The sequence below is a fragment of the Setaria viridis genome, chromosome 9 (genome assembly GCF_005286985.2).
Source record: "Setaria viridis chromosome 9, Setaria_viridis_v4.0, whole genome shotgun sequence".
Taxonomy (NCBI): domain Eukaryota; kingdom Viridiplantae; phylum Streptophyta; class Magnoliopsida; order Poales; family Poaceae; genus Setaria; species Setaria viridis.
The window spans coordinates 3972042-3997890 of NC_048271.2; the positions used below are offsets into that span (position 1 = coordinate 3972042).

General features: G+C 47.2%; 4 protein-coding genes and 1 pseudogene across 4 annotated transcripts; 2 read left to right on the top strand and 3 right to left on the bottom strand.

Moving 5' to 3' along the window:
* Positions 1-4087: 4087 nt before the first annotated feature.
* LOC117836178 (alpha N-terminal protein methyltransferase 1) lies at positions 4088-6839 on the top strand. Its single transcript, XM_034715555.2, has 8 exons — positions 4088-4453; positions 4568-4706; positions 4884-4942; positions 5174-5293; positions 5384-5485; positions 6123-6177; positions 6303-6400; positions 6482-6839. Exons 1-8 carry the CDS (start codon positions 4229-4231, stop codon positions 6608-6610), a joined length of 927 nt encoding a protein of 308 aa, XP_034571446.1. The 5' UTR covers positions 4088-4228; the 3' UTR covers positions 6611-6839.
* Positions 6840-7570: 731 nt separating this feature from the next.
* On the bottom strand, positions 7571-10114 carry LOC117836179 (dihydroceramide fatty acyl 2-hydroxylase FAH1). The gene is made up of 7 exons (XM_034715556.2): positions 9817-10114; positions 9074-9139; positions 8689-8781; positions 8416-8612; positions 8225-8330; positions 7962-8108; positions 7571-7867 (listed from the first exon to the last, which is right to left on the bottom strand). The coding sequence occupies exons 2-7, from the start codon at positions 9122-9124 to the stop codon at positions 7748-7750; spliced, it is 714 nt and encodes a 237-aa protein (XP_034571447.1). The 5' UTR covers positions 9125-9139; positions 9817-10114; the 3' UTR covers positions 7571-7747.
* An 812-nt stretch (positions 10115-10926) lies between these two features.
* Positions 10927-14065, bottom strand: LOC117836177 (tubulin beta-7 chain). The gene is made up of 3 exons (XM_034715554.2): positions 13537-14065; positions 12029-12298; positions 10927-11907 (listed from the first exon to the last, which is right to left on the bottom strand). Exons 1-3 carry the CDS (start codon positions 13928-13930, stop codon positions 11234-11236), a joined length of 1338 nt encoding a protein of 445 aa, XP_034571445.1. The 5' UTR covers positions 13931-14065; the 3' UTR covers positions 10927-11233.
* Positions 14066-16257: 2192 nt separating this feature from the next.
* On the top strand, positions 16258-18164 carry LOC140221496 (uncharacterized; annotated as a pseudogene).
* Positions 18165-20440: 2276 nt separating this feature from the next.
* LOC117839284 (inosine-5'-monophosphate dehydrogenase) lies at positions 20441-24701 on the bottom strand. Its single transcript, XM_034719593.2, has 4 exons — positions 23627-24701; positions 22687-22866; positions 21282-21539; positions 20441-20782 (listed from the first exon to the last, which is right to left on the bottom strand). Exons 1-4 carry the CDS (start codon positions 24620-24622, stop codon positions 20711-20713), a joined length of 1506 nt encoding a protein of 501 aa, XP_034575484.1. The 5' UTR covers positions 24623-24701; the 3' UTR covers positions 20441-20710.
* Positions 24702-25849: the final 1148 nt, after the last annotated feature.

Here is a 25849-nt window from a genome sequence, read left to right on the forward strand (position 1 = left end):
CCTATTGTGTCCTTAAGGATCACTCCAGACATGAAACTTCTCGTTTTTCTTAATAAAAGCATGCGGAATGTTGTATGCTTGTGACAAATCTCATGTCAGTACTTTATTCAAATAATGCTTGAAGTTCTGCGAGGAGTATATATTGCAAGATACTACTTCTATTTCAAATTGTAGGTCGTTTTGGTTTTTCTAGATGCATGATTTTTTGCTATGTATCTAGATATAACGTTAAAGACAAAACGACCTGCAATTTGAAACATATTTACTCTGTTGCAATTTGAAACGGAGGGAGTATTAAGTAGTGACAATATGGATGGATTCTAAAGATGAGCTCTTAATTGTCTTCGGTCGCTGGCTCGCTGCAATGGCATTTGGCCTCTAGAAACTTCTCTGTTTTTAGAAAACTTACTGGTTCATTTAAGAAGAAAGATGTTTAGGAGTACAATAGGTACGATATCACATAAATAAAAGTTCTCTTAACTCTAACATTAATGAATAAAAGTTCTCTTAACTCTAACATTAATGAATAAAAGTTCTCTTAACTCTAACATTAATGATAACATGGATACACTAACCCAATTCAGGGTTCCCACATGCTCTCTTGCGCCAACTGATGTCCTCCTGAATCATGTCAAAGACTTGGTTAGGCCGCATACTTCTTCCTTCGAAAACCCACCGGTTTCTCTCCTTCCATATATTCCAAGCTGTGAAAATGAGATAAGCTACCACTGAATCTCCCTTGCTTCTTGTTGAATGGTGACAAGGATCGCTTCCACAAGTCCTCAACATCCACCAAGTCATCTTCCGGTATTTTGATCAGACCTCCAGTCCAGTTGCTGAAACTACACTGCAAGCACAAGTGTATTGCCGTCTCAGCCTCCTGATCACATAATGCACATCGGATCTCACATTGCCAATTTCTAGCAATCATCTTGTCAGCGGTTAGGATTTTGCTTTGAACTAGTAGCCACGTAAAAAACTTATGCTTGCCCTCCGCATGAGCCTGCCAAATTACCTCCCCATCAAATGTGCCGTAAGTTCCATTCAGCTGTCCCATGTATGCTGTTCTTAAAGTGTAAGAGCCATCTGCAGTCCATCTCCATTTAATCTGATCCTCTGTTCATTTAGATGCACATTCTATAACAGATCCCATAAAGTGAAGAACTCCGCCATTTGCTGTACTGTATTCATACGTCAAAGCCCTCTAGTTCAGTTGTGATCAGTTATGTCTTATCTGACAATTTTATTCTTTATCCATGCAAGCTTGTACAAGCTTGGTGCTATATCTCTCGGTGCTCAACCATCTATCCATGAACATTGCTAGAACTTTATTTGGTTTCCATTGTCCAAAGTTACATTTGTACTTGCCCTGAACAACTGTTTATCAATCTCATCACAAGGGGTGTTTGTTCCAACCCACAGCATGTTAGTGTCTGTCCATTCATACCATAATCAGCGCAATCGAAGAGATCTACTGAATATGTGCTGGTCAAAGATGTCGAGTCCTCCTAGTTCCTTTGGCAAAGTTGCCTTTTGCCATTTCACCAAACAGTGACCTCCACTGGCCTGCTCTAACCTTTCCACATAAAGTTCATCCTGATCTTGTCAATCTTTTTTAGGGCTCATTTCTTTAGTGCAAAAACTGTGATGAAGTAGATTGGCATCGAAGTTAACACTGATCTGACCAGTGTGAGTCTTCCTGCTTTATCCAACAATTTTCCTTTCCATGCAGGCAGCTTGGCTGCAACTCTATCAATTAATGGCTGCACTTCCACTCTCTTCAATTTTCTCAAACTAAGTGGCAATCCCAGGTATTGACAGGAAAGCTCTTTACTTGACATGGAAAGCTCTGCAATATGTTAACTACATCTATGTTTTCACATCAAATCGAGTAAGCAGCACTTTTATCCAAGTTTATTTGTAGCCCTGACACTCATCCAAAAGCATCAAAAATTTCTCTTATGTTCTCAATTTATTCCTTCGCTAGATTTACAAACACCGCAACAACATCTACATATAGGCTTATTCTGATCTTAGCCGCTCTATTTTGAATAGGTGACAATGTAGATCAAAGCGATCCCTTGCTCTCTCTCTAGATCAAAGCGATTCAGAGGAGGTGCCTGAAAGCGCCCACGGCCTCTAGCGCCACCACTACCTCTCGACGGTGATCTATCCCTACGTCCTCCAAGACGTTCTTGCACGGGGACACGTCTTCTAACTGAACCATCAGGGACACCATAATGCCACACAAATCTGTGTTTAACTGGCCATTCCACCTCCAACTTATCATCAGGTTACCCGCTAATGTTACTCTCACAGCTCTTGTAAGATGGACTACTAGGCAAAGGTGAATAGTCAAGCACTCGATCTAAATGAATGGTAATAGCATAATCAAGCATCTCAACTGGCCCATTTCTAATGCAAGGCATTTCAAGGTTACCCAAATGCATGTAGAACTCCTCTGGGGCAGTGAAAGGCTCTTCAATTTGCATAGTTGTTGTCTTTGCTAACCCATTAGGATTTGCAGTCCACACCCACAAAGCAATCTTTTTCTTGTTTAGTTTGATTCTCATTGTCAATCTCGTCTATGAAGGATGGGGCACTAAACAGCTGGGCTACCGACTCAATTTGTTGTGCATGCTTTGGCACTCCCTCAATGCAAACCTAGCCCGGTACAGGACCTTGGATGTTGATGCACTAACCTGTCGAGTCCAAGGCATGAGTCGTAGTGTTGTCTGCCCGACGGCGAGGCCCCCCCAGCTCGAGCACCATATTCCGCTGCTCCGGGGTGGAGAAACACAACATGAACATTGAGGGAGCCAGCCGCTTCACCCCCATCTCATACTCCGGGATGCGAAGCTGCTGTAGAGCATCCCGGTGTACAATGTCAGTGGAGATCCGAGCTCTCACGTCAACGAGGACGCAAATGAGCGCAATCAGCAGCAACATCCTCTCCTCGTTGCACACCGTGCTAGAGCGCGGCGCACATACCGTGATGTGATCCGGCCTGTTGCTCGCCTCCCCCAGGATGAGCTCGGGGAAGCCGTACTCCATTGGAGCCTTCTTGGAGGCAACCCTCTTCTCAAGAGGCGCTTTTTGCAGCTGTGACGAGGGCATGGACGATGAAGGTGACTTGGTGGAAGCTGCAGCAGCTAGAGACTTGGTAGTGAGAGTTGCTGTAGTGGATGCGGAGCGGCAGTGGTGAGCTTTGTGGCCAGAGTGCGAGCACAGGATGCACCTAGGGGGATCCCTGCACTTAGCGATGCAGTGGTCAGGATCCAAGCAATTGAAACACCATCGCCCCGCCTTGGCCCTGAGGAGTTCTAGCCACTGTCCTTCTTGAATGACCCTTGGTCCAAGACGCTTAGGGACGGAAGGCACTCTTGCACCCAACCTGTCATGAATGCTTCTTTGCCTTGCTCCGAGCCTAGACCAGACAGTAGCTGTGGTCCGGTGCGGCGCCTGTCTCTTCATCTCAGAATGCCATACCTACTCACCATGATGTGACTTGTCCTTGGGGGACCTTGGCTTGAAGGTTTTTGCTTCAAAAGCGTATCCTTGTAGGAGACCTTGTGAGATGTAGGCTTTACAAAGATGTAGGGAATCCTGCGTTGTGCGCCATCAGCTTTCTGTCCTCCGTCCTTGTCCCGAGAATCTTTCTCCTTCCTTTCTGCCACTTTCTGGTCTTGTGCTGTCTTCAATGCTGTATCATTGATGTGACGAGAGCACGGGCTCTCCTCGTCGGAGTCAAAGCAGTAATGGAGGTCGAGAGCCTCATTCATAAGGTGTGCTAAGGTAAGGGAGTTCTGGTTGGTGGGCGTAGCGAAGGTCTAGTTGAGATGATTGGTCACCAACGACGAGGCGTGCTCAGTGGTGATTGGGACTGGTTTGTGGTTATGGTAGAACGTCGCCGGCGAGGAGCCAGGTGGGGGAGGGGGAGCTCAGCGGAACCCATCCCGCCACAGCCGTCAAACTGCTCTGTGCAAAATCATCTATCCTCAAGGCCTTTGAGTACTGCAGATGCAGCTGCTGAAACAGCCACCGCAATCTGTACCGAACACTACAAATGCACATCACAGAAGAAAAAGCCGGCGCTGCGTACGGCAGAGCGCGGATGTACATATGCTAAAAGGCCCCTGCAAAAACTGGACAGCAGATTTGGACCCTCTTTCCCTTCTCCAGCACGCGCGCAAGCAGCTCTCACTTGGCCGCCACCGCCGCCGGAGAGATGGATTCCCGCGGATTCGATTCAGCCGGCCGCGTCTTCTCCAACGCCACAGAGATGTGGGTGGAAGAGCTCGGCTCCACCGCCACCGCCACGACCTCCGCCGCCGCGGAAGCTGAAGCTGCCCCGACCACCGCCGCCGCCGCAGGCAACGGTGACGCCGGGGAGGAAGCGAGCGGCGACGGGAAGCGCAAGGAGTGGTACTCCAAGGCTATCGCCTACTGGCAAGTAAAGCACCCGACTCTTCCTCCTCCCAGAGAGGCCCTGAACCCTAAACCCCCAATACAAGTGTGCGCTCATCGCTGCAAATTTAGCTTAGAATTTTATCGAAATGGTTCCTAGGGCGTGGAGGCGTCGACGGAGGGGGTCCTGGGAGGTTACGGGTGCGTGAACGACGCGGACGTCAAGGGCAGCGACGCCTTCCTCCGCCCTCTCCTCGCCGAGCGGTTCGGCACCGCGAAGCGTCATCTCGTTGCCCTTGGTGAGTTTATTACTTACAGCATGTAGGCTTTGACTAGTGTCGGTAAAGTTTGTTTCTGTGCGAGTTTTGTTGTATTGATTTTGATTCCAATCTGTGAAAGTTGCCGTGCAATGTTCAGTTTATAGAATCCTTATGTGCAGTCTGTAATGTTCTATGTCATTTTTCAAACTGTGGCAGATTGTGGCTCGGGTATTGGACGCGTTACAAAGAATTTTCTTCTTAGGCATTTCAATGAGGTATGCAATTTATCTTCTCTCAGGTGGTTTGAGGTTATGCTTTAATCCTGAAGACTGGCACCTTGTAGCTGTAGGCATACCATACCATGGCACCGGCAAGAAACAACATACTTCCATTCTTCTCCTGTATACACAATTGAATTGTTATTCTATGTTTTATCTGTAATATTTGCTCTGTGCCTTATCTGTATGTTTTGGCCCTTTCTGAAAATCTGGAATTTGCCCATCCAGGTTGATCTTGTCGAGCCAGTATCTCATTTTCTTGAAGCTGCACGGGAAAATCTTACTGGATGTATGGACCAAGGAGAAGACTCACACAAGGCTGCCAACTTTTACTGTGTGCCACTTCAGGTTGGTACCTATAGATCATTATCACTGGTTAGATATCTTCGAAAAGTTATTCTCTCCTTTGTGTATAATCTAGTTTACTTCTTGCTTCAGGACTTTACTCCCGAGGAAGGAAGATATGATGTGATATGGATTCAGTGGTGCATAGGGCAACTTCCTGATGATGATTTCATTTCATTTTTTAATCGTGCCAAGGTGAATTGACTAAGACTTGATTAATTTATTTTCAATCCTACACTATTAATTTATTTTCAATCCTACACTGATTTTTTGTTGGATTCTGTTGAATATTTGGTTGTAGTTAAGGGCAAGTCTTAACACTTGTATTGACAAATAAGTGCTGTACCATAGTTTTAGGTTTACATAATTCTTTTCCATGGAAATAATAGCTTGCAGATGAACTTCTTGTGCACTAGTAGAAATATTTTCATTGTGTATTTTTCAGACATTACCTGGACAAATGTTGTAGTCAGGGGCGGACCTAGCTCAAAAAATGAGTGGCGGCCTGTTAGTGTATGAGCCTTTACAATTTCAGTAAACAGGATCTATGTTCACTGAAAATATAAACATGAGTGGCAGCCCGTGCCCTCACTCGGCTCCATGTAGGTCCGCCCCTGGTTGTAGTGCTAGTTGGTTATCAAACTTTGTTCTAAGATAACCCCAGCCCACTTTTATACACCATACTGTTTGCAATCATACTTTTTTTTTACTTTAGGCCAAACTACAGTTCAATTGAATGAAGCCTTCAAACTGTTATTGTTTATGTGCAGATTACCATTGCTCTAGTGTCGATGCGTTCTAATTAAACATACACTTGTAACATTCTTTCCAGGTTGGGCTGAAACCTGATGGATTTTTTGTTCTGAAAGAGAACATTGCAAGAAATGGTGAGTTTGCTGTACCAAATAGTACTCATCTAGAAATTGCTACATAGCATTGTCTCTAATGTTATACTTCTTTGAGAAGACCATATGCTTGATGTTGCTCAGAGTACAAATGTTTGGTTTTTCAGGATTTGTGTTAGACAAGGTGGATAACAGTGTCACTAGATCCGATCCATACTTTAGGGAGCTATTTAAAAAGTGTGGATTATATATCCTCAGTGTTCAGGTAAATGGTCAAAAGTGCCAATGTTATTTTGTTACATTCTTTATCTTTCCAATCATTCATCTGATCCTGCAAATAAAACAGGACCAGAAGGAGCTCCCAAAGGAACTATTTGCTGTCAAAATGTATGCACTGGTGACCAGTCAACCAAAAATGCAGAATAGTGGAAAGAGAAGGCGACCTAAAAATAAACCTCGTATGATCCGTTCTTGAAAAATGCCCATGTTAGGTGTGCTGATGGGCCAACTCATTTGTATGGTCATGTACTATTATTGGTTTGCGTCAAAGTTTCTAGGACATCAGTTTTGCAGTCTCAGTTTTGTTTCATATACATTTTTTTTTTGTATAAGCTCAAATTTTCCTTGAGATCAATATGTCCTCAATCTCAACTGATGTTGTATCACCTGGTTACTGTTGAAATGCATGATCTCTGTTGAGTGCATGTTCACATTATTCGGAGAGGAATATGATGAAGTTTTGAATCAAATGACCGGCATGTGCTTTAATTTCCTTATGAAGTAATGTAACAAGATATCGTGGAACTGGGATTATCTCGTGAGAAGTAAACGCCCATTGGCAGCAAGCTGTACCTCTAAAGTTTTAATACATTTCTTGTGCCATCTGCAACTGCAAGGATATCATCTCCTGATTTACCAATCCAAATCCCAAATTGCTGAATTACATACGACTTGCCTCTCATTTCCCCATGCCCTTTTGATTAACATAATAGCTATATCTAAAGGTAGCAACATCAGTAGTGTAGTAGTGGTTTTAATTGCAAATGCCGTAGCTAATGAGGATTTTAATCTTAACGTTTTGGGACAGTGCTGAAGCACTTGTGAGTTAACATGATGTTCAAATAACATAATCTTCTTATCTTCGGCACATGGAAATGAATATTTATTATATGTTGCCCTAACAGTTGGTTAAGCTGTTCATACCTTTCTCACACGCACAATTTGATCATTCTCCTGAATCTGTAAACGCAGACCCAGAGCATCCATCATATATACCCATTCTTCCAACTAATAATGCTCGACAACTCATGATGGGGGACCAGAGGAAGGACGGGAAGAAAGAACATCGCATCTGCAAGTATCTAATGATCTGATTTTGAGAACTAAATGGAAATAAGTAACAGGCGATTTTGGAGACCACTGGCAATGCTTAGAATGATGAGCTAATGAAATCACTTCACATCAGAATAAGATTAACAGACATCAGTACACAGGAACTTCGAACTGAATGGACATGTGAAACCCATCGCACCAAGACATTACTAGAATCGTACCGCTTGAATATATTACAAATGCCCTAGAATTTCCCATGCCAAGAATTCTGTTATGTGTGTCAGTTCTTCTTCCCAGTTGTCGCCGATGGAGGCAATGTACCAAAAATAGTGTCCCAGAGCGTTGAGGTGATGCCAAAGCCCTTGTCTTGGATTCTGAAGTGGTGGTTGAGGTGATACCGCTGCAGAACAGGCAAAATTGCGAGGAATCAGAACCTTGTGGAAATTTGCATGGAGCAGCTAGCTGATTCATGACTTAAGTGGTTATGCCCTCACCTTGAGATGTTTTGCTGGGTCCTTGGATGGTTGTCCATGGTGCAGATAGTAGTGGGTGCAATCATACATCACATATCCCAATAGACCACCTCCAAACAATGCAGGAGTGGTAGATGGAGTTGCAAAGAAAGCAACCAGGTTCCAGAACTGAAAAAGAAAACATTGGACAGTTCGACTAAATCAGTCATGTTACTTCTGAATGGTCAAAAGTTTCATGTTAATAAAATCCAATTCTATGTTTAATTTTAGCTTCAGGGTCATACTGGGAAACACAAAATTGCTGTTGCAGTAGGAGGAAATACAAGCCTGAGAGAGTCCATAGGGTGCTTATGGTGGCACCCATGAAGAAGGTAATGTGCGGTGTTTGACCTACAACAGTGCATCAACAACAATTTGATTAGCAGAAGGAAGACATAGTGCGATGTTGGATCCTTCAAGGATGAAGCATTGTTACCAGTAGGTTTTGGTCTCAATGTGGAATAGGAAACGGTGCAAAGTATATTCAATCAATGTCCAAATAAATATTCCAAACAGAGCTATCAGAACTACTTCCTGAATGGTATGACCCATCAGAATAGACTTCACGAAGAAGTAGCAAACAACAGGCAGCCATATGGTTGGCACAGCCCACCACTTTGTGCGTGTCAAGAACTGGAGATTCAAAAATTCTGTTAATACAGTTCACTTTCCAAAACCCTCGGTATACCAATATGATGGAATACGTTACCTCCAGGACATCATTTCCGAAAAAACGTGGACCCTCCTTGCTGACGATAGGTTGGTGAACCCATTCCTGGTAACGTTCCTCAAGATGGCCAACCTTCATTCACAAAATCAAGAACAAAACCAGAATAAGGTTACTTTAGCTAAAGCGACTAAACTTCTAGTCAGAAACTCAGAATTTAATAACTGCAGGAGATTCTTTCATAATTTACAGCAGAACCATGTCTACCACAACTATTGCCAAGAAACAAAAAAACACAATCCCACATTAGAGATGGTTGTCAAAAATCCAAAGTAGTACTAAACAAGCTCAAAAACAATGAAAAATTTATGTGCTTGCCAATTTCATGAGTTACTTTGCACCTCAGCACTTACGAGCGAAATCGTACCTGGAAAACAAGAGGCTTGTTCAGATCAACAGTGAACTCCTGGACAACCATCTTCCCCAACCAGAGCTGCACCACAGAATTCCACGTTACATGCCAAACAGAACAGTCAAGAAAAAATAAACAGCTTCGGAAAAATACAGCACATACAGCACAGAGGCACTCCTACGCGCAAGACAGGTGACGACTGAAACCAATTATGAATGACAACGGAGAGAGCCGGTGCCATACCAAACTACTAGTGAGTATCAGGCCTAAACGCAAATGCGGATGCCATGATTGCCACCTTTTCCCCCAGCCCTTGACAAGGTTCCTCTTACTAAGCAATCCTCAGCATGTGGCTCCAGGCACAAAACAGGCAATCTTTATCTCCTTTACTTCTCACCCACACTGGATGTTCACACGAATTTGGCAACCAATACTTCAGTGCTATAAGAGTGTGCTACACGATTTTTTTTCTCAGGCAAATGTTTACGCGAATCTGAACAGAATGACAACACCGTCGCAGCAAAATGCGGCCACAGAAATCTCGGCCTAGATCCAAAACTTCGTGTCAAAAAGCGCGCTGCCCTCGAGTCACCATTGCTGAACCACGAAGATCCCGAAAAATCCACGCAATGTCCTACATCTAGGAAACTATACACCAAGCGCCATTGCGCGAATAGAACCAATGCGGCCGCGAGGTCTACGACACAGAACCCGGAACAGCACGATGGGATCGAGATATGGGTTCAGGGGGACCTCACCAGCAGCGGCAGCAATGGCGGCCCCTTCACCGGAGCCGGAGCCGCCCTCCTCCCCGGGCGGCGAGAGAGAGGAGGGGCGAACGACGACGAAGAGGAGCAGCGGAGCGGATGACGCGAGAGGGAGGGGCGCGAATAAGAGAGGAAGGGCGGGGGCTATCTGGAAAAAGAATGAGTCGCGCCTCCCTCTAGTCCCCCTCTCCTCCAGTCTGCCGCCAGAGGGACCCACCACACCCCCGTGCTGAGCTGTGCGCGTTTTGCAATTAGTGGGGTTCTGCAGGGGTGCGCCTATAATTGGTGATCCGCCAAGGGCTCTCGCTCTCTCAAATAGAGGGGGCGCTGATGGGGGTGGGGTGGGGCCCGCCGCCAGCTTGGCTGTGGCCTGTGCCCTGCTGTGCTGCTCCTTGAATTTGTGATGGGGGACGGACGACAGTGCATAGTGAGCTATCAGCAACGGCAAACAAAACAAAGACAAGAACACGTCCAGTCTAACAAAGCATTTTGGCAAGAGCTGGTGCAAGATCACCAGATGCTCGAAGGTTTTTTACGACCCTAAGCCGTTTACGAGCCATGTTTGGAACTCGGAGGTTTTCGAGAGAATTCGGTTGGAGTTTACGCTAATTTGTGCAAAAACAAAAAAAAAATCTTCATGCGTCGTACGCAGAACTTGAGATCCTCGTTCCTGTTGGATCTTTTGGAGCCGCTTGAGGGGCATGTGCGGCACATGTGGCGCAGCACGTGAAGCGGCAGCGAGCAAAAATCCTCTCCCGGAGACGATTCCTTGGCCCAAATTTGGTCGTCGTCACTCGTCAGCTCGGGCGGGCGGTTTGCTGGGTCCGCCCACAGCATGTGCCCGCGACCGGCGGGATGGTTACTGGTTCTGTGCTTCAGATCAGGAGATCCGATCTGGTCTCGCCTGTCGAGGTTTTCTAGGCCAGGACATGGGGCAACGATCCTACTACCAGGCTGGTTTGTGGTTTGTGCCGCGGCGGCACAAACCGAATCTGAATTTCTGATCGAAATCCTGATGCCCGATCTTGAGCAGTTGACACTGTAACTGAGCGCCTTCTCCTGGACACACAAGAGCAAAAGCTGATGCAGAATGACACAGGCTTTAACAGAGATGGGAAATCACTCACTACTACCAATACTCGTCAGAAATTACAGGCGACCAGCTCGAGGAGAGCACTATCAGTGCAAAGCCATAAGCTACTTGACCAAGGTCCACGGGATGCGGAGCAGAAACGTACGGCGACCTATTACAGTAGGTACATTACAGGTGACCGCAGCCGAAGCACAGACGCAACCTCAACGACGACGACAATGTACGTGATCAATCCATCATGCAAAAGCCACGAGAAGCATAGAAGACAAACTCAATTCACAGGGACACAACCTGGCCGGCGACGGCCGCTCATCGCTATTCGGCCACAGCTTCCTCTTCCTCCTCATCCTCGTACTCCTCGTCAGCGGTGGCATCCTGGTACTGCTGGTACTCTGCAACCAGGTCGTTCATGTTGCTCTCAGCCTCGGTGAACTCCATCTCGTCCATGCCCTCACCGGTGTACCAGTGCAAGAAGGCCTTGCGCCTGAACATGGCGGTGAACTGCTCGCTCACCCTGCGGAACATCTCCTGGATGGAGGTGGAGTTCCCCACGAAGGTGCCCGCCATCTTCAGCCCCTTGGGCGGGATGTCACACACGCTGGACTTGACGTTGTTGGGGATCCACTCCACGAAGTAGGAAGAGTTCTTGTTCTGGACGTTGAGCATCTGCTCGTCCACCTCCTTGGTGCTCATCTTCCCGCGGAACATGGCTGAGGCCGTGAGGTAGCGGCCATGGCGGGGGTCGGCGGCGCACATCATGTTCTTGGCATCCCACATCTGCTGAGTCAGCTCAGGGACGGTGAGGGCACGGTACTGCTGTGATCCACGTGAGGTCAGCGGCGCAAAGCCAACCATGAAGAAATGGAGACGAGGGAACGGGATGAGGTTCACAGCAAGCTTGCGCAGGTCGGAGTTGAGCTGACCAGGGAACCTCAGGCAGCATGTGACACCACTCATGGTAGCAGAGATAAGATGGTTCAGGTCACCAACTGCATTGTTAGAAATCTTTATCAGTGCCTACTTTTCAAATTAAATACAAATTACAGCATATTAGATCCAGAGATATCACATGTCATACAGCAAGTAAAGAATTAGTGATGATTAACTTACAGGTAGGGGTGGCGAGCTTTAGCGTGCGGAAGCATATGTCATACAGAGCTTCATTGTCAAGCACCATACATTCATCAGCATTCTCAACAAGTTGGTGAACCGAAAGAGTAGCATTGTATGGCTCCACAACAGTATCTGAAACTTTTGGCGATGGGAAGACAGAGAAGGTCAACATCATCCTATCAGGGTACTCCTCCCTGATCTTAGAAATAAGAAGGGTGCCCATGCCAGATCCAGTGCCTCCTCCCAACGAATGGCAAACTTGGAAACCTGTATATGAATCAAAATGTGATTCAATTATTCAAATACAAGCAGTATTCCAGCATGCAAATGTAAAAGGCAGCCTTGGACTACACAGGTTCAAAAGATACAGGAGCAACTAAAGGTGTCAAAGAGCTAGCAATATGTCAGAACTGCAACACATTAAACGAGACCAGAGTTTGTGTGCAATCATCAATCATGTTGCAACAGTTAAGTGATATTTGAATTGAGTCAACATCACAACATACTGCCACCATGCTTTGGTAGGCCATGAACCTATCTTGACATGCTACCAGAAATTTAATTTGGGCATGACATAGTTTATAGCATATCAAACAATAATCATAGTGATTAGATTACAAAGATACAAAGTTCAGCCCTTATTTATTCACCAAGAAGACAAGGGATCTATTTCGTCTGGTGTTTGGCAAAAGAATTCAGTCCAGCTATGGCACAATATTTAATTTAATTTTTTAATAGAAACAGGTCATTAGCAGTTGTAGGGTGCCAGAGTGGAACTCCATGCTAACACATCCAACACTCAAGTTACAGGAATAAAATATCCATCCTACCGACAGTTGATGTCAGTACAGCTACTTAGCCCAGAAGAAGCTACAGGAGTTCAACCAAAACATGAATTCACCAGAGCATATTCATGAAAACCAACATATTAACTAGCACAGCTATACAAAGTTCCATCTTGACAGTGCCAATATAACCGCAAATAAACCATAAAAACACCACAACTAACTACTATAGGTACAATTTTCCTTCCAAGTTACTATCTCACTCAGGCTGTACAAACCTACTGAATAACAGAAATGAACAAAAAACGTCAGTTCATCATGAAAGGTAGAAATTAGCCAGACTCGCAACAACCAGCAATCCCTTTCAATTCATTCACAGATATAACAACCTACCTAGAGACTAAATGACTAACAAATAGCACAACATCACTTAGCAAATTGATCAGATCATTTGGTGGAACATGACAGTGAAGACGAAAAATTACTACATATGGCCAGCAATGCAAATAACAAAGGGTACCTCGCCGAAATGCCAATTGGAGACAGATTTTAATTGCATCCACAAACACCCCCGGAACCCTAGATCTGGACTAGCTCTACCTCCCCCACGTGCTGCCGCTCCCGGATCTAAGCCTAACCGGCTAGCCCCTTAACCCCAAAGGAAAATCTAACCAAATCAGAGAGCGCGAGGGGATGGGAATGGGATGGGCGGAACAATACCCTGGAGGCAGTCGCAGTTCTCGGCCTCCTTGCGGACGACGTCGAGGACGGAGTCGATGAGCTCGGCGCCCTCGGTGTAGTGTCCCTTGGCCCAGTTGTTGCCGGCGCCGGACTGGCCGAAGACGAAGTTGTCGGGGCGGAAGATCTGGCCGAAGGGGCCCGAGCGCACGGAGTCCATGGTCCCTGGCTCGAGGTCCATGAGCACGGCGCGAGGCACGAACCGCCCCCCGCTGGCCTCGTTGTAGTAGACGTTGATGCGCTCGAGCTGGAGGTCCGAGTCCCCCGCGTAGCGGCCCGTGGCGTCGATGCCGTGCTCGTCGCAGATCACCTCCCAGAACTTGGCGCCGATCTGGTTCCCGCACTGCCCGCCCTGGATGTGCAGGATCTCCCTCATGGCTGACGCCGCCTTCGCCGGTGACTTCGCCGGAGCGGCTGGGGTCGGAGGGGGAGCGGCGCGGGTGTGGGTCGGGTGCCTGGTGGTGCGCGTGTGCTGCGGGGCTGCGGCTTGTGGTTTGGGTGAGGACTGATTTGAAATGGTGCTTTATGCTGTTGGCGTGGGGTTCGTTCGTTCGAGGGCGTTGTGATGTGGCCTGTGTGCGGAGGTCTTCACCGCGCCCGGTGCCCGGTGGGGAGGCCCGGCCGCGGTGGGGGATGTTGCCTCGGGGCCCAGCTGCAGAGAGGGTGGGGAGTAATGTGTGGTGGCGGTGGGATCGTCCCTGCCGTCCATCTCGGGCGTGCGTTCTGTAAATCGGACGGTTATCAGGAGGTCTTGTACTCTTGTTCGCCCGGTTCCGTGATGTTTTCTTTTTCAAGGCAACTTTCTGGATGTCGTTATCTGGTTCCTTTTGAAATTGTTATATGCCCTACGAAAATACGATTTTACCCCTATAAACCTACCACCCTTCTCCCTCTTCTCCTCCCCTTCTCCCTATGCATGCCTGCCAGGCTGCCACAGCTAGCACCTCCCAAATGTTTTTTGAGGGCCAGCGGCCGCGGCACCAGCGAGCGGCCGCAGCCCGATCCACCGCTCTAGCTCGGTGACGGCGAGGCTGGTAACGGTGGCAGGCGCGTCCTCGAGGAAGCAGCCGAGCTCGTCGTGGCCCCACGCACTCTGCATGGAGTTAACGTGCCCCCGCCACGGGACGCCGGCGCCGAACCGAAGCTCCACGGAGTTGGTCAGGCATGCCAGGCGCTCCAGCATCGGGAGCATGAGGAGCTCGATGGCTAGGAACGAGCAGCCGTTGACGATGAGCTCCTTCAGCCGCGAGCTCGGCGTGCTAATCACCCATCGCTTCGTCTTTCCCGCACAGCCGCACGTACCGCCGACATGGCACGAGGCGCAGCGTCTCCAGTGGTGAGCATGCGGTGAAGAGTCTCTGGTAAGTGAACGTCGGCATGTCCCGTAGGACGAGCTCGGCAAGCGCGCCGTACCGGTACAGCCAGGGGTGGATTTGGGCCCCGGGCTGCAGCCCGAGGCGAGGCTCAAGAAGACTAGGAACAAGTTTCATAAAAATGGCATAAAAAGGCCAGGCAGCCCATTAGCCTACCCTGACGCGAAGTGAGCCCAGCAAGCCGGAACCCTAGCCCTGGTCAGCTGACCGCGCGCCTCCTGTCCGCACTTGTCCTTCGCGAAACGCAAGTCGCGCGCCTCCCGTTCGGGTCCGACCATTTGCACGACCGCACCCGTTGGCGCCGCGCCACCTCCTGCCCCTCCCTTACCCTCGTTGTCGTCGGTCGCTGGCTCGCCGCCACCCGCCAGGTCGCCACCTCGCCGGTCTCCCTCAGCGGCCCCGCCGGCCGCGCGCCCATGCCCCCATGCGCCCATGCCCCCACCGGCCGCCGGCTGAGCGGCAACGCGCCCGCTTGCCAGGCGCCGACCGCCGGCTGAGCGGCACTGCGGCAGCGCGCCAGCGGCTGAGCCGCTGAGGGCAGGCAGCAGCCAAGCAGCAGCAGGCATGTGAGATACTACGGGGAGATATCCATTACTTCATTGAGTATTTGAGTCTTACTTTGCAATTGCAACATTCCATACGTTAGAATGGAGAGATACTATGCTAAAAAAGATGCGTCAAAGAGTAGTGCCGAAACTAAAGAGAGCCGCGTTGAGCAAAAAAGACCACGGATTGAACTTGATATGAGAGATATAGTTGCTGATCCAGGAGACAGGAAGCCAATTGATGATTTTCATCATGACATTAGGGATGAGGCTAGGAGAGCATATCTACGAATAGGTCCATATAGGCTAGCTGGTCATAAGTTTCCAAAAACGAAAAAAGATGGTAAAGGCCAATCAAGAGGATTTGTTGGATCATGGTTTGATCAATTTGATTGTTTAGAATACAATGTAGCCAAGGATGCAGCTTATTGCTTTTATTGCTATCTCTTTAAGCCACAACAAACTGGTTTCATAGTAATGATACATTCACTAAAGTTGGGTTTAGAAATTGGAAGAATGCAAAGGATTCTTTCAAGGAGCATGCTCAATCAATTGATGGCTTTCATAGTAATGCAAGAAAAAGTGCATTTGATTTCAAAAATTAGAGGCAAAGTGTTCAACATGTGTGGACTATTACAAGTGCAACAGAAGAGGAGGCATATAAAGCTCGTTTAACTAACATGTTAGACATTGCTAGATTTCTCCTTTTGCAAGCTCTAGTCTTTCATGGATATGATGAGTCTAAAACATCAAGAAATAAAAGGGAACTTTATGAAGATGCTTGAATGGTAAAAAAGAAGGATCCTAAGGCTGCACTTGTGACCAGTGAAAATGCTCCAGGGAATAATCAAATGAGTAGTCCAATGGTTCAAAAAGATTTGGCTAGAGCTTGTGCAGAGGAGACAAGTGAGTTAATTAAAAGTGAAATAGGAGATTGTTGGTTTGCGGTGCTTGTTGACGAGGCTCGTGATGCATCTATTAAGGAACAAATGGTTGTGGTTGTGAGGTATATATCTCCTCCCCATTTGGTTATTTTGTTCGTTTTATTTTGTTGCTTTCAAATAACACTATTTTTCCTTTTCTCTTGTAGGTTTGTCAATGATAAAGGAAGTATGATTGAGAAGTTTCTTGGCATTGAACATGTTTCTGACACCACATCACTTTTATTAAAAGAAGCATTGGATACTATGCTTAGAAAATATGGTCTATCTGTTTCCAAGGTTAGAGGGCAAGGATATGATGGAGCTTCAAATATGAGAGGACAGTTTCATGGGTTACAAAGACTGGTATTGAATGAAAACCCATTTGCCTTTTACATCCACTGTTTTGCTCATCAATTGCAGCTTGTGGTAGTTTCTGTAGCCAAGTGTTGTGATTCAACTTTTGATTTCTTCAATTATGTCACTTCAATTATCAATGTTGTTACTGCTTCCTGCAAGAGGAAAGATCAACTCCTTCAAAGTCACCATGATAAGCTTGTTAAGCAGTTAGATAGTGGTGCTATTTTTTCTGGAAGAGGGAAAAATCAAGAAACTAGTCTTGCTAGGCTTGATGATACACGGTGGGGTACATATCACAAAATATTGGTACGTCTTATGATCACGTGGTCCTCTGTACTGGAGGTGTTAGAAAATATTAGTGAAGATGGAACTGATGGGGAAAAGAAAACTATAGCCTCTGGATTGATTCAAAGAATGAAGTCATTTGAATTTGTGTTCATATTACATCTTATGATCAGAGTATTAGGGATGACTCAAGACCTATCACAATGTTTGCAAAAAAAAATCAAAACATTGTTCGTGCAATAGGATTAATTGGCTCTATGATGAGAAATATGAATGAAATGAGGGGAAATGATTGGGATGCTCTTTTTGAAGAGGTAAAGGAGTTTTGCCTCCTCAACAAAATAGACATTCCTAATATGGAAGATATGATACCAGTTAGAGGTCGTTCGAGATGTCGTGGTGCTAAATTAGAGAATTAATATCATCATTTTCATCATGAAATTTTCAATGTTGTGATCGATCAAGTTTATTATGAGTTAAACAATCGATTTTCAGAAAGATCAACTCAACTCTTGATATGTGTTGCTTGCTTTGATCCGACGGATTCTTTTGCCAACTTTGAGGTAGAGAAGTTAGTTGAACTTGCTAAGATTTATAAAGATGACTTCTCTGATTATGACTGTATAAAGCTTGCGGGTGACTTTCCTATATTCATTGATGAAGTCACAAATGATAATAATTTTGGCACTTGTACTGATCTTGGTAACCTTGCTGAGTAGATGGTTCAGACTGATAGACATACAACTTTTCCTTTGGTGTATCGTCTTATTAAACTTGCATTGATTTTACTGGTGGCAACACCAATAATTGAAAGAGCTTTCTCTGCTATGAATATTATCAGGACCGAACGAAGAAATAAAATGAATGATGATTGGATGAATAGTAGCATTGATATGCTATATTGAGCGGGATTTATTTGCATCGATTGAAGATGAAACAATTCTAAGGCGCTTTCAAAGCTTAAGAAATCGTAAGATGAATTTGCCAATCGAGGGCTCAAGGTGCGTGTCGTTTACTTGTATTAGTCTATTTCAATACATAATGTTATCTTGCTTTATAAAGAGCTGAGATTTTTAAAATTTTTATGTAGAATTGAGGATGTCGGTATAAGTGGTGTTAAATCATGAAGACATGTATAGTTTTTTTTTGTCATGGAAGACTCTTAGTTTGTTACTTTTCTATCTTCAATGTTCTACATGTTGTTTGAGTCTATTGGTTGAACCCTTGGAATCAATATAATTATATAATTATTTGTGTTCTTTGGAAAATATGCTATATCTAATAGTGTATGGCTAGTAAGATTTTAAGCCTTATAATAGTTAGCCTGGGGCGGAGCCTGATTCTGGATCCGCCACTGGGTATGGCGGCGGCACCGTGCAGTTTGCCAGCGTCAGGCTGCGGATGCGTGGCTGGTGGAGCTCATGGCACACCGGCGGTTGCCGCCGTCAGCTGCGTCCAGGAGGCCCGTGACGCCGTCAGCGAATGCGCGCATGGCGCGACACTCGTAGTGCGCGATGAGGGCGTCGAGCTCCAGAACGTCGGTCGGTGGCGGCGGCGAGGAGGTCGCCTGGGGCGATGCGGCTCTATTTCGGCCGCGGCGACCATCCCCTCCCCTTCCTACGCCCGCCGATGGATCGGCCGCCGGCCGCAGGGGTGGCGCCGCCGGTGATGCCCTTCACCGCGCGGCTGCGCGGGCTCGGTGGAGGTGGCCTGCAGCGGCCATCGCCGGCTCCGCCTGGCGCAGAGCTACGGCACGGGCCCCTTCCCCGTGCCACCCCGCCTTGTACCCATCTCCCCCTTGTCCCGTGCGGTGTGGAGCAAGGGAGGAGAGGAGGGAGAAGGGTGGTGAGGCTTACAGGGGCAAAATCGTCTTTTCGTATGGGTTCCAAATGGAAAATCCAACGAAGCGTTGTATAAGGAACGAAAGTTAAACTCGATGTCGAATATAGAACTAAAATCTGTTGAGGAATAAACTAGTAATTTTTCAAGTGGCAAATAGGTAATTGTCCCATGTCATGTCGTTAATCTTCTCCATCCATTTGGTTGGGATCTTTCTGTTGCGGCGAATCGGGGTCCAGGCTGGCGGTAACCTGCGGTGGTTCCGTTCCGCGGCCGGGGAGATGGCCGTGGGCCCACGTGGCAGCCTGGCGTAACCGAACTCGGGCCCACCCGCAGCGAGACAAACCTACCTGATCCGTGATCCGTGTAGGGAGTCCGGACACCGGACCCGAGCTGAGCTGAACTGAGCAGCACTGTGGATTCCGCTTTCCAGCGACGCTTAATGAACAGCGATCAGTAGACGCCTGATTATGGCGGCGAGGGGCGAGGGCGATCTAGACAGCGGATAGCGATGCTTGACCGGTAATGCAAGCAAGCAAGCGAACGCCCGGATGTCAACAGACGTAGCTGTTGCTTAGGGGAATGATAAGGACCAATTACCAGCCAGTAGGGAAAGGGAACAAAAAGTGTGTGGCGCTAACTAATGGCGGGGACGGAGTGGCTGCAAGTACAAGCTAAACATTTTATCATGGCCTCCATTATCTCTATCTGCTACGAGCCGACGACAATATCATAGGTTCAGCAGGGCAGGAAAAAGTACAGCGGCCAGGAGATCCAATCATGGGACTAGCGGCGGACTTCATCTTAACGACACTTTGGGGAGAAACCGGGGAAGTTATCAGTTCACTTTTGGCTTGATGCTACAGGATTACTATTGTAATTACGCTGGATGGATGGTACACAGTACACTAGCTGCCCAGGACGGCACGATTGGCTGGCAAGCTTCTGAACGAGCTTGAAGATTGCCAGGTAGGAGGATATGATCAGCAGCATCGCTACCTTCCATATCATGTAGCTAACCACTCTTTGTCCCGGTTCTTCATTGATTGGTCGATGGAACCAGAATGCCTTCTTCTCGTACGAGGCTGGCGCCGCGGATCCAGAGTAATCAAGAAGCCTACTCCTACGGCTCCTACCAGAGTGCGCCAAAGGGAAAGAGGCGGAGTGCTAACATGTTAAAATCCACGAAAGTACAACTGCTTCATCTCTGTTTTTTTCTTTGCAAACCGTTTTATAATGCTAAAAAAAATCTAAACATCAATTTCATCGTAAAGGATGTAGTATGTGCCAACGTACCGGTAATTACCACGAGAAGCCAAAGCTCTGAACAAATTAGTTGCAACTCAATGTCTGGCTTCTCGAATAGAACACGAAGCCTTTGAAGTGTGAATGGCATGCTGGCCGTGCCAGGGTCACAAGAGACACTGATTCCCACCAGATTAGAGACGAAAGCAAAGAAAATACGCCACATCTGCATCAGGTAGTTGTAGATACCTAACCTCACCTTCCCGTCTCATCTCCCTCTAGAGGGGTGCAACACGATGATAAGTCGAAAACGGCAAGATAAAGTACAGCGATCACCCGATCCAATCATGAAATACCAGTCCCCCTCTTACAAGATTTGGGGCAAAGTTAACAGTTCACATGACCATTTCAATGGTCGAGGATTATTATCACGCTAGGTAGATGGTACACCTGCTGCCCAACTCGACAGGCTTTGCTGGCAAGCTGCTGAGCTTAAAGATTGCCAGGTAGGATAATCAACAGCATTGTCACCTTCCATATCGTGCAGCTAACAACTCTTGTTCCAATTCTTCCTTGTTTGGTTATGGAACTAGAATGCCTTCTTCTCATATGAGACCAGCCCATGGATTCCTCCTTCAACCTGGGCAGCGCCGGTCCTCACCTGGTAAGGACAACCAGTAAAGATCAAGTTAGTTCCACTATTGGTATAAGAACAGAAAAAACTGTTTTCATTTCCACCTCTTACAGATGCTCAACTTTCGGTTATTTCAGACATTTTCAGAAATAAAGATGGATACAGAACTACCAACATAAGTATGTTAGGAACAAGGCTTTATTAGGCAGTTTGCTTTCTGGAACTAGACAGCGTGAAGCAAGGATGAAACTCTCTGAGTATTCCTAATTTTGATCTGCTATAATTCAGACTCTTTCTTCCTATCCAACCTATTGCTCCAACATTTTGACCTTTCTACAATTCATATGGTTTGATGACCATCAAACAATCTATTGGAATTTGGAGCCAGTTCCAGCAATAAACCTAATAGTAACAAAGATTAACAATCTCTTTATTAATGAAGAAGATGAAATTTCTCCGATCCTAGATGATTGGTATTGAAATTTAAAACATGTTGGAAGATAACTATTGTGCAGCATGAAGATACCTCTAATCTGAGAGTCTCTGATCGCAAAAGATCATGAGCTGACTGCAGAGAGGATGCACCAAGATCTTGGAATCCTTGCTTAACTGCTTGCATTGTGTAAGGAATGAACCTCAGAACGGAACCTTTGTCGGCTACTGCTCCAACAACTCCCTGCGCAACTTTGAGCTTGAGAGTATCACCAAGGTACCTTGCATCACTCCCCTTTGTCATCGCTTCCAGAGATCCCATGCCTCTGTACTTTTTGACTCGGCGGCCGTCCTAAAAGAAACATCTCAAGAGTTATAACTCAACATTTTTGTGAAAGAGCAAGTGCAGTTGCATGTACAGGAAATAGAATAGCACAAATTCACAGATCAGAATTAGTTACCAACTTTAGAAACTGCTTCTACGATAGATACAGCAGCACAATAATAGACACACAAAATGCAAATGCGTTCTCACTGATTTTAATATTAATTGTTTTGCAGGAGTTCATGGTCCTAGCAATCACATATATCACATTGCAAAATCAGGTAAGGTAGCATAGCTACAGGCAGACAGCCTTTTATCCATTTTTACAACTTCCTGGTTCAGGCCAAACTAACAGAACTTCCAACAATAAACTGTGGCTTCGTCCAGAAACATTACTAGAGAATGGGGTTATCTAACTTTGAGGTTTATATACTATACATGACCTTATAAAACAATAAATTATAGTGACCTAGACAGCTATCCACATCACTAGTTGCAAACAGTTCCAAAAATAAAAATGATGACCTATAAGGTGTATTTGCACCAGATCTGCTCCCTAAAACAAAGCTAACAAAGCCAGTTGAAGCTAACAAAGCCAGTTGGTTACTTCGTCAGCACAGACTGTAATTGGTAAAATGACATGAAAAGAAAAATACAACTATACAGAGTATCAACTGGCAATTGATTCATGGCAACCTCATTGGAAACCCAGATTGTAAAATGGTATTGATGTTTTGATTCCGCAGTTTATCAAATGGATTTCTACTTCAGTCTTTGCAGCCTGAAATAAATGATGTTCTAGCAATGCGGTTACCCATGAACAATGCAAGATTTAGAAGAAATAGATAAGTGCCACTATGTCATTGTATATACCAAATTTTTATTGCATTTTTGTTAGCTTTTTAAGATATCAAATTAGATTGAGCTGTTGTTTATGCATAAAGGAACTTTTTGTGCAGTGGTCACATGGGGTGAACATCTGCCTGTGCGGGGCATGTGATCTTCAGTATGGATCGAGTCTACTTTCTACAGGGCTGTAGGGGCTTTAACAGTCAACTCCAAAGCCCAAAAGGCATTTGAACATTCTGTTTATGGTAAACATATAAAACAAAAGGCAAGAATAGAACTTTAACCCTGCTCCAGAACTGTAAAAGTATCAATACAATATGTATACCTTGTACTCATAAGTACCAGGAGCTTCATGACTGCCGGCCAAAAAGCTTCCCATCATAACAGTGGATGCCCCCAGCGACAGAGCTTTCACAATATGTCCAGAGTTTGAAATTCCCCCATCAGCGATAACCGGTACATTGTGATCATTGGCATAAGATGAAACCTTATACACTGCTGTAGCCTGTTGCACCAATACAAAGAAGCATCAACTACAAGCAGCAGTACTGAATTTCTTTGGTGTCTGTATTACTATAGACCATATGAAGACAAACCCCTGGACTCGTTTTGCATCCACCACGAGATAATCAGAAATTAAAGGATTCTCTCTAGCATTTTTGGTCTCCCAAGACTACGTGAGGAGCCGAGGGAATAAGGAGCAGCAATTCCATATACGCCAAACCGTAATTCAAAAAAGAAAAAAAAAAGGAAAGAACTGCTGAGGTTTTGACAAATCTAAGACCCTTGAAAGATACGAATGGATAGGTACATCACCTAATACAGATTTCTAGTGCTTTCAGTGTCCTAACACTTCATAAAAGCTCAAAGGTAAATAAAAATTATAACAAGTACCCGTCAGTGTCTTCTAAGCATACAGAACAAGAAAACATGCCCTGCCTAGCTGAGAAAGGCAAACTCAGTAGATCATCCGATGTCATCAATATCAGAATTGGATGCCTATGATTAATATAACAAACCTTTCAGGATGTTTACAGTATCCAGAGAAAATGGAGAATTGGTTTCCACCTTGGTCACAGCAATCTAAACGAACTTCAGAGCATCCGAGAGCGGCAAAATAAAAGGTGTTGCATGCTATCCTACCAATGGTTGAGGATTCAAGGTAACTAACTAATTTGGCAGCAAGCTAAAAGAGGTAAGCTGACAGCGAACTGATTAGACTACATTGAGAAAAAGAGTTTATGAGAATTTCAATGGTTCCATACCTGTCCCCTTCCAACAGCACAAACTTCCTGGGTAGTGCAAATTGAGCCGGACCCCATTCCAACACGCAATCCATCCACACCAGCTTGAATCAAATTCTGCGCCTGCGCAATTGTCACCACATTGCCTCCGATCAAATCCACCTCAGGATACATCTTCTTCGCATACTTGATCATATCAAGCTGGTAAATGGAGTTCCCCTGCGAACTATCAATGACGATAGCATTTGCCCCCGCCTTAACTAGCTGCTCCAGCCTTCGCTTGTCATCCTCACGGGTCCCAATGGAGGCCGCGACTATAAACTTCCCATCCGCTCCCAGAGACGGCTTGCCTAGCTTGGGATAGCTCCGGATGCGCTCGACATCCTTGGCGGTGATCAGGTCAATAACCTCGCCGTCATCGGATATGAGAGGGGCGCAATCCAAACCTTCGTCAGCAAGGAAGGCAGCGGCTTGTTCGAAGTCAAAGGAGGCGGAGGCTGAGCGGGGAGCGGGCAGCATGTATTCCGACACAGGGGCAGGAACCTCGCGAGAAGCCGCATCGGCCGCAACTGCGACGCCGACGAGCCTGGAGAGCGAATCCCCGAGCTCGGTGACGAGGGCGTATTCATAGCCAGCGAAATCGTTGAGCGTCGGGGCGGATGACGGGGCGAAGAAGGGAACGGATGACACGAAGGGGAGGCGGCGGGACTTGGCGGCGCGGACGATGGCGGCCTGGGCGTCGGGCTCGGTGTTGCAGTGAACGACGGCGGCGGCGCCGAGCGAGGCCATGGCCGCGGCCATGGGGGCCTCGGAGACGGTGTCCATGGGGGACGCGACGCAGGGGATGGAGAGCGGCAGGCGGCGGGAGAGGCGGGTGGAGAGGTCGACGGCGTCGGCGGGGAAGCCGATGTAGCCCGGGAGGAAGATGACGTCGTCGTAGGTGTAGGAGACGCCCTGCGAGAAGAGGCGCGGCGCGGAGAAGCCATCGTCGGCGAGGTCCGCGCTGCTCGCCGCCATCGGTGGGTGTGGGTTTTAGGGTTTTGGCTGCGGCGGCGGCGGCGGTGGCGGCGGGGGAGGATGGGAATGAAGAGAAGCGTGAAGAGCGTGGCGGGGCGCGCTGTTTTGTGCTCGGCTCCATCGATGGATGGGGATTTGTTTGGCGGGTAGCAATGCGCATGATGCGTCAATGGCACGTGGGCCCTGTCTTTTTCGCTCCCGTTGTGTCAGACAGAGGATTGCGAATCACTACTGGGCCGACAGGCGCGGGCGACTTAGGCCCGGGACAAAGGGCCCATTCGGATGGCCCTCATGTGCCGTGATGGCGTGATGGTTACAGTTTCTTGAGGAAGTCATGTTCATTGTCTCGTTTAAGTTTAGCAACTCGACCACCATTTCGGCCGCATGCTAAAAGTTTGATAAGGCACAAATATTGTTTGTACTCTAGCTTTATATATGTAGAGGTACGTGTTGGCCTAAACCTGAATAGCCAATTTGGGCACCTCGGTTTCGCCTCAACATTGGCAACACGCCAACACCCTAAGGTTAGCGTTGGTCAAGCTTAGCTCTACAAAACAGACCAAACCAATGGTAGTGGAGCACTTGCTCGGTTAGTAAAAGATGTCATGGAGCACCGCGCACTTTACGCTTTACCATGGTGCTCAATGCTCGCTTCCTTTTCTAAGTAAGGCCCTGTTTGGGAAGGGCGTGTTAAAATTTAACAGGGTGTTAAACTTTAACACCCTCAAATGAGGTGTTAAACTTTAGTATCTTGAGGTGTTTGGATGATCTGTTAAAATTTAACACCTTAGGTTGTAATTGACAACTTTACCCCTCATTACTCCTCTCAATGGCAGCCAAATATCCCTTCTTCCTTCTTCTCCTTCCTCCTCCTTCCTTCTTCCTCCTTTCCTGCGCCTGCCGCCTCCGGCCCCACCCCCTGCTCGGTCCACGCCGTGCCCGGCGTCGGCGTTGCCGGCCGCCCCGTCGGCCCCTCCCCTGCGCCTGCCGCCTCCGGCCCCGCCCCGCCGCCGGCGTCCCCTACCGCGGCGCTAGCGGCCGCGCCCGCCCGAGCCCCTAACGCCACCACCGCGCCCGCCCGAGCCCCCACCGCCACCACCTGCGCCGCCCGCCGGTCCCCACACCACCGGATCGGCCTCGCCCGCGCCCGCGCGAGGCCGCCCGCGCGAGCCCGCTGCATGCCGCCCAGCGCGGCATCCCGGCGCTGGAGCGGCGCGGACCGGCGGT